A 6,969-nucleotide genomic window follows, 5' to 3' on the forward strand; every position below is an offset into this window, starting at 1 on the left:
CAGAAATCAAGCATCCAACTAAAATTACGATTCATGTTTTTTTTTTAAAAAAAAAAAAAAAAAAGAATTTATTGACTCCAGGTCAATAGCCAAATTCGGTGGATGAAAAGTACATCAGTCCCACTTGTCTTTCTTTGAATTTTCTGACTAATGGTGGTTTATTTGGGCTATTGACCCAGGGCAATTGCCGTGTCGTCTTACGAAATTGGATCGCTACTTTTTTATTTGACTCGGAAGAAATCAGAGAAAGACATTTTCTACAACCACTCACGTTAATATTGTTGCCGCCGGAGTTGTCACGGCGAATTCGGTTTATACCAAGGATTTCTTGGTCCATTTTCCCTGGAAGATACCCTGCAACACTGAATCCTCGGGATTCTCTAAAGAAGATACTTCGGAATTTTGTCGAGGAAAAGGTGTTTAGTAACAAAGAACAATGAATACCAGAAGTAATGAATACTACATGTCCTTTCATTTTATTACAACAATCATCTTCTTACTTTCCGTGCCGAGAATGCTCCATGCCACGGACATTTTGACTCCTGCTCAGGTTCTGAGAGATGGTGATACGATGATTTCATCTGGTGGAGACTTCGTACTGGGATTTTTCTCTCCTGGAAATTCCAAGAATCGGTACGTGGGCATATGGTTCAATAAAATCAAAGAACAAACTGTGGTGTGGGTGGCCAACAGGGAAATTCCCCTAATAACGAATACATCAGGCACGTTCAAATTCATCGAGACAGGGTTGCTGGCCGTGGTTGATGGGTCGAACCGTGCCGTTTGGACTACAAATTCAACGGAAACCGTGCCGAATCCAGTGGCACAGTTGCTCGACACGGGGAACCTCGTGGTTAAAGATGCAAATAATCCCAACCCGGAGAATTTACTTTGGCAGAGTTTTGAGCATCCCACCGATCATTTCTTGGCTGGGATGAAACTCGGTTACAACTTCATAACTCGCCGAGAGGTCTACCTATCGTCCTGGAAGAGCTATGATGATCCAAGTACAGGAGATTATACAATTCATTGCGATCATTCTGGCTATCCGCAGCTTACGATACAGAAGGGAGATGCTATGCAGTTGAGAACTGGACCTTGGAATGGCGTAGGCTTTAGCGGAGTGCCGAATGGGCGAAAAAATACTATCTACACCTTCGAGGTAGTTATGAACGAGAATGAGACTTACTATCATTATGAGCTTTTAAACAACTCGTTTATTTCAAGATATACTTTGAATGAGAGTGGCGTCGGACAAAGATGGACTTGGGTCGACGATACTCAAGGTTGGGTCATTTACCTCACGTCACCAATAGATAGTTGTGATACATATGATTTCTGTGGTGTGTACGGTAGTTGCAACATAGTGAATTCTCCTCTCTGTGGATGTTTGGATAGATTCGTGCCGAAAGATCCAATCGGGTGGGAGAGGACAGATTGGTCTAAAGGATGTGTCCGAAGGACGCCTTTGAATTGTTCAACGGGAGACGTGTTTTTGAAGTATTCGAGTCTTAAGTTGCCGGATACGAGAGGTTCATGGTTTAACTCCAGCATGAATCTTGAAGAATGTGCGGCGTTTTGTTTAAAGAATTGCTCATGTACGGCGTATGCTAGTCTTGATATAAGAAATGGGGGCAGTGGTTGTCTACTTTGGTTTGGCGAGCTTGTAGATATCAGAGAGGTATCACAAGGAGAAGATATTTACATTAGGATGGCTTCATCTGAGCTACGTAAGAGTATGTTAAGTTTATTATATTTGAAGCTATCGATCTTTTGTTCGTTAATGTAGGTCTAAGTGAAAGTGGAAGAGTTTCTTTAAGGCCATTTTTATTGTTTTCCGAGCCTTTCATCTTCTGATCTGAGGTTGTTTTTACTGCTACAGATTCAAAAGGAATGAAACTCAAACTAGCGGTGATTTTGGCCCTGGTAGGGGGAATGATTCTGCTAGGCCTGAGCCTGATGCTATATTTCAAGAAAAGAAAGAAGACTAATCGGCTTGCAGGCCGAGCTAGATCCATCTCTTTGACAAATAAGAAAGAAGAATCCCATAGCACAGAACTAGAGCTACCAATGTTTGATCTCAACTCCTTGACTAAAGCTACTGATAATTTTTCATTCCAAAACAAGATTGGAGAGGGTGGATTTGGACCTGTTTACAAGGTAAATATATATATATATTTACCAAGTGATACCTTGCAAAATCCAATGATATTCACTTGAGAAAATTTTGATTCCAGGGCCTGTTGGAAGGTGGAAAAGAAATTGCTGTCAAATGTCTGTCCCAAACTTCGCTTCAAGGAGTAGACGAGTTCAAGAATGAAGTAAGCTGTATAGCGAAACTCCAGCATCGTAATCTAGTCAGGCTTCTAGGATGCTGCACTCAGGGGGAAGAGAGCATGTTGGTTTATGAGTACATGACCAACAAAAGCCTGGACCTGATTCTATTTGGTAACAATTACTCCTTTTCATAACATTTTCAACATCTGCATTCTGCAAACGCTAAACTTACGTTAAATGCCGGTATCATTTATGTGACAGATCCATTGAAAAGCAATTTACTTGATTGGCCAAAACGCTTCCACATCATAAATGGAATCGCTCGAGGGCTTATGTATCTTCATCAAGATTCTTGCCTTCGAATTATCCACAGAGACCTAAAAGCTAGCAATATATTGTTGGATTCTGATATGAATCCAAAAATATCAGACTTTGGTCTGGCTAGAATTTTTGGAGGGAATGAGACTGGAGTCAACACGAACCGCGTCGTAGGAACATAGTAAGATTATCTCTACCATTTTATATTACATTTTTCCATGCATGCAATTTCTTATCCTGGGATGTAATTCTCTGGTTAATATGAACGCAGCGGCTATATGTCACCAGAATACACGATTGAAGGGATATTCTCTGTGAAATCAGACGTCTTTAGCTTTGGTGTTTTGGTGCTTGAAATTGTCAGTGGCAAGAAAAACAGAGGATTTTCCCACAGAGATCATCAACTCAACCTTCTTGGACATGTAAGCGTCGGATATGTTAATTTTGTCAAAAAAAACAAAATAAAATAAAATTCTGGAGGACTAACCTTGATGCAATCCACATAAAAAACATAATAGATGCCAAATTAAGGATGTTGTCCACACAGCAACTCTGTAGTGTCCTGAGAAAATGAGTTTAATGATTCTAACAGGCATGGATGCTTTACAAAGAAGGAAGGCCATTGGAATTGATGGGCTCTTATCCGGGAATCTCTTCGTGTCTGTCAAAAATATTGAGATCGATCCACATCGGTCTTTTATGTGTTCAACAACACCCGGAAGATCGGCCAAGCATGTCGTCGGTTGTTCTGATGCTGGGAAATGAAGGGGTTTTGCCCGAAGCAAAGCAGCCTGGTTTTTTTACCGAGAGAGATGTGTTCAAACCAGATACTTCATTTAGCTCAAATGTAGCAAGTTCAACAAATGAAGTGAGCATTACATTACTAGAGCCTCGATGATCCAACTAATTGTTTGTATAGTTTCAATTTTATTGTGAAGCGATGCAATGTACTGATAATGCTTCAATTAGGCACGGAGTTGTAAATGAGCATGTATGTAGTAAAATGAAACTTGCTTTGATACTCCAGTAATACAAAATTCAACTTGGACTGCATTAATAAAATGGAACTCGGAGTGGAGTTATTTTTGCCTGAGTCGCTGATTCACCAATTGCCTGTTTTTTTTTAAAACAATATGCAGCATTTTCTGATAACAATAAATGCACTGCAATTCAATGCGACAACGGTGATAATTCAGCTAACCGCGTGACATTTTCGCTCATTGCATTCAAAAATGTTTTGAAAATGTTTTACTTGTGACGCGATAAATACAATAGGTTGGTCTATGAGGAGTTTTTGGCACATTCATGATCGGTGTATGTTTTGTTGAATCACATGTGTTGAGAACAATGTCCGAAATCGAGAACAATTATACCAATATCTTCTTCAAAAAAATAATAATAAAATTCGAAAATTAATAAATAGTTATGAGTGATGAAAGAATGGCAAAAAGGTGGAAGGTGGGAATCGGTCACATGGGTAACCGTAACCCCTTGTATGGACGGTGGACCGCAGTAGCTTGCTTAATTGACCAAACTAGCTTGCAATACACATTCGTCATTTTGATAATTATTATTATATTATGGCACGTCATGGGATATATCTTATGTTTTTTTTTTTTGAAAGATAATATATCTTATGGTTGAAACGTACACAAAGTCACAAATTTTTTGAATCGGTTAAAATAATATTTTAGCCCACGACTCGATCAGCGAATCAAACATTTTTAGAAAATTTGGCTTCGCCGCCACTAACTAGCTACAATTGAAGTGTTTCTTCTTCGTTTTTTATTTTTTAATTTTTTGGCCTCGTTCCTGCCCCAATTTTAAAAAGATTTTTTTCCGACAAAAAGTTGATGGATGGAACGAGTTGATTGGAATTACTCCCACATCTCGAGCAAATCTGACGATTTTCACGAGTTTAATGAACAAACAATTGTTTGTAATTCAGACCATCCCGTCTTCTGCAAGTCGCACGAAGAATGCCGTGAATTATACTCACCAATAATTGACAATCAAAACCAGTAAACTCGAGGTAAAGAACATCTCTAACCTTATGAAAATGTAAACATATGTATATCAAAAAAGAGGAGTTGCAGATAAAAATTATGTAGCCAGCAGAGAAAAAGTATGTAGCCAGGACTTGGAATTTCCCAATACACTCTCTTTAGTGGTTTCAGCACTAAAGTTTAACACGAACATTCGCCATATTCAACATCAGGGTCTACAGATCGATTACAGAAATATTTTGAATTCTAATGGAATGATTTTAAGTTTCGAGTCCAATGCCGTACTATCAAACATGTCAAGTGTTGTAACTGATTCAAACAAATCCAATGAGGCATCGATCATCCAAGTTTCTTTTCTTGGATGTTATGTGTCATGATTGCTTACAGAATCGTCGTTCTTCTTCAAAGAACTGTTATATAGGGGGGAGTTAAAGTGACTCTTTAATCTTTATGTACTCAAAACAGATTAATTCTTGCAAATAGTTTAAAGCACTAGCAGCAAGCACCCTTTTCTTGCAAAAACAAAGAGAAGAAAAAAACTAAACATTTTGCACAACAATGGTCAGTTAGTGAAGGAAATCAAACTTGATTTTTTTCCTGGAGTTTGAAGTTTCAGCTGTTTAAAATTATGAACACCACACTTGAGCAAGTACAAAGTAACCTGGAGTTCACAATTTATCTTGGATGCCACACGGACCTCCAATCCCAAGGAATCAAACAAATGGCATTAGAAAAATGAACACAATACAGAGATTACAAATGTGATTCAGCTCAACCATTCAAACAAGACCAAAACAAAAGACTATATAAAGCTGGCAATATAAATTTTCTGATTCATCTTGGAGAAAAATGAAGAGCTGCAGCTAAACAATAACACGATAAAGGGCAAATACTAGCATCTACTTGTAGCAGTGCCGATCAAGATAAAAAGACACATCTTATTTAGGATTCGCAATTTGCGTATCCAACTCTGATTCAGTTCGAAATAGAAAACAAAAAGAAGAAAGATACCACATGATTGTCTTTATCAGAAACAAAGCAAGCAGAGTAGGCAGCATTCTTATCCAGAAATCACCAACCTTATCGATCTTTCGAGGCATCGAGAGACGCTGGCTCCTCTTCATCGTCCTCCCCTGAAGAAGCCACTGTCGTAACCGGATGATTTCCATCCTTCTCATCTGGATGTCTCACCACAATGACAGGACAAATACAATGCCTCACGCAGTAATCACTCACGCTCCCAAGCGTTCCGTTGTCCCCTCTCTTAATGGCACCGAATCCCATGCTCCCCATAATCAAAGCACTCAGTCTCAGTCTTTCGACCTCCAAACACAACCTCTCCTTCATATCATGATCCTTCACAATGTGAATTTTGAACGGAATTCGCGCCCCCACAAGCGGTTGAGCCAGAAGGGATGCCTTGGTAGCTGTGAAGGCGTCGAAATCTTCTTCGAGCTTCTGCTGCGATTGCCCGTCCTCTGCTTCATTGATGGATACGTCAATGGATCCCCAATCGGCGCCGTATAGGACTGAGGTAGGGCGAACGTGGATCAAAATGACAGCATCCCCAGAGCGGAGATAGTTGCGTACGGACCAATCAACGGCAAAAGCAGACTCGTCGCTGAGATCAACGGCGAGGCCGATCCTGCGTTGGGCGTTGGCTGTGGGAGTGTCGGTGGAGATTGGGGTGGCAGGGGGAGGGAAGCGAGTGGGAGAGGAGCGAACCCTGACGGAGGCGAGAGGTGGCAATTCAGCGTCCGGCGACGGTGGCTGCATCTTGGCGGTGATTTGGTTGACCGGTGTGTGGTATAGAAATAATACTGCGAATATGCTTGGAATTTAGCAGAGGCAGGAAATGGCCCTCCGTCTCCTTGTCTCCCACGCTATAGTAATAGCAATAGCATGATGATTCTTCGGATCAAGCCTAACTAATATATTCCCAAATTTTTTTAAAATTATAATTATATAAAAAAATTAGTAAAACATCGATTTTATTAATTAATGCATAAAAAAATTAGTAAAACATTGCACTTGAAATTAATTAATATCCTTGCACTTTATTTGGAAAAAATCTTTCAAAAATGCATATAGGATAATCGTGTAATTTTAAATCTAATGTGTAACCCAACGTATAGTCATCCATATATATGTAGCATTACCGTTAGTTAATTATCTATCTATAGATTTATTTACTCCATTTGAACAAGTATTTTGAAAATATTTTCAACGTTTTTAAGTTAAAAAAAAACATAAAATATGTATTATTAACCGTAAAAATGTGTTACAAAATAGATGTTTAAATGCATATTTATATTTAAAAATATTAAAATATTTATAAAAATTTATAAAAAAAACATTTTTATAAGAA

The 6,969-nt window shown here is 38.9% G+C and overlaps 2 protein-coding genes across 3 annotated transcripts; one reads left to right on the forward strand and one right to left on the reverse strand.

Annotated features, from left to right (window-relative positions):
* Nucleotides 1-210: 210 nt before the first annotated feature.
* Nucleotides 211-3,671, forward strand: LOC140866851 (G-type lectin S-receptor-like serine/threonine-protein kinase At4g27290). Of its 2 annotated transcripts, none has more exons than XM_073271908.1 (6): nucleotides 211-1,736; nucleotides 1,883-2,160; nucleotides 2,238-2,448; nucleotides 2,539-2,776; nucleotides 2,867-3,017; nucleotides 3,188-3,671. In XM_073271908.1, the coding sequence occupies exons 1-6, from the start codon at nucleotides 437-439 to the stop codon at nucleotides 3,491-3,493; spliced, it is 2,484 nt and encodes an 827-aa protein (XP_073128009.1). In that variant the 5' UTR covers nucleotides 211-436; the 3' UTR covers nucleotides 3,494-3,671. The 2 variants fall into 2 exon arrangements, with proteins under 2 accessions (XP_073128009.1, XP_073128010.1); XM_073271909.1 differs by having other exon boundaries at nucleotides 211-1,730.
* Nucleotides 3,672-4,900: 1,229 nt separating this feature from the next.
* LOC140866852 (universal stress protein PHOS32-like) lies at nucleotides 4,901-6,493 on the reverse strand. Its single transcript, XM_073271911.1, has one exon. It carries the CDS (start codon nucleotides 6,375-6,377, stop codon nucleotides 5,682-5,684), a length of 696 nt encoding a protein of 231 aa, XP_073128012.1. The 5' UTR covers nucleotides 6,378-6,493; the 3' UTR covers nucleotides 4,901-5,681.
* Between the last annotated feature and the right edge of the window lie 476 nt (nucleotides 6,494-6,969).

This window comes from Henckelia pumila, chromosome 4 (genome assembly GCF_033568475.1).
Source record: "Henckelia pumila isolate YLH828 chromosome 4, ASM3356847v2, whole genome shotgun sequence".
Taxonomy (NCBI): domain Eukaryota; kingdom Viridiplantae; phylum Streptophyta; class Magnoliopsida; order Lamiales; family Gesneriaceae; genus Henckelia; species Henckelia pumila.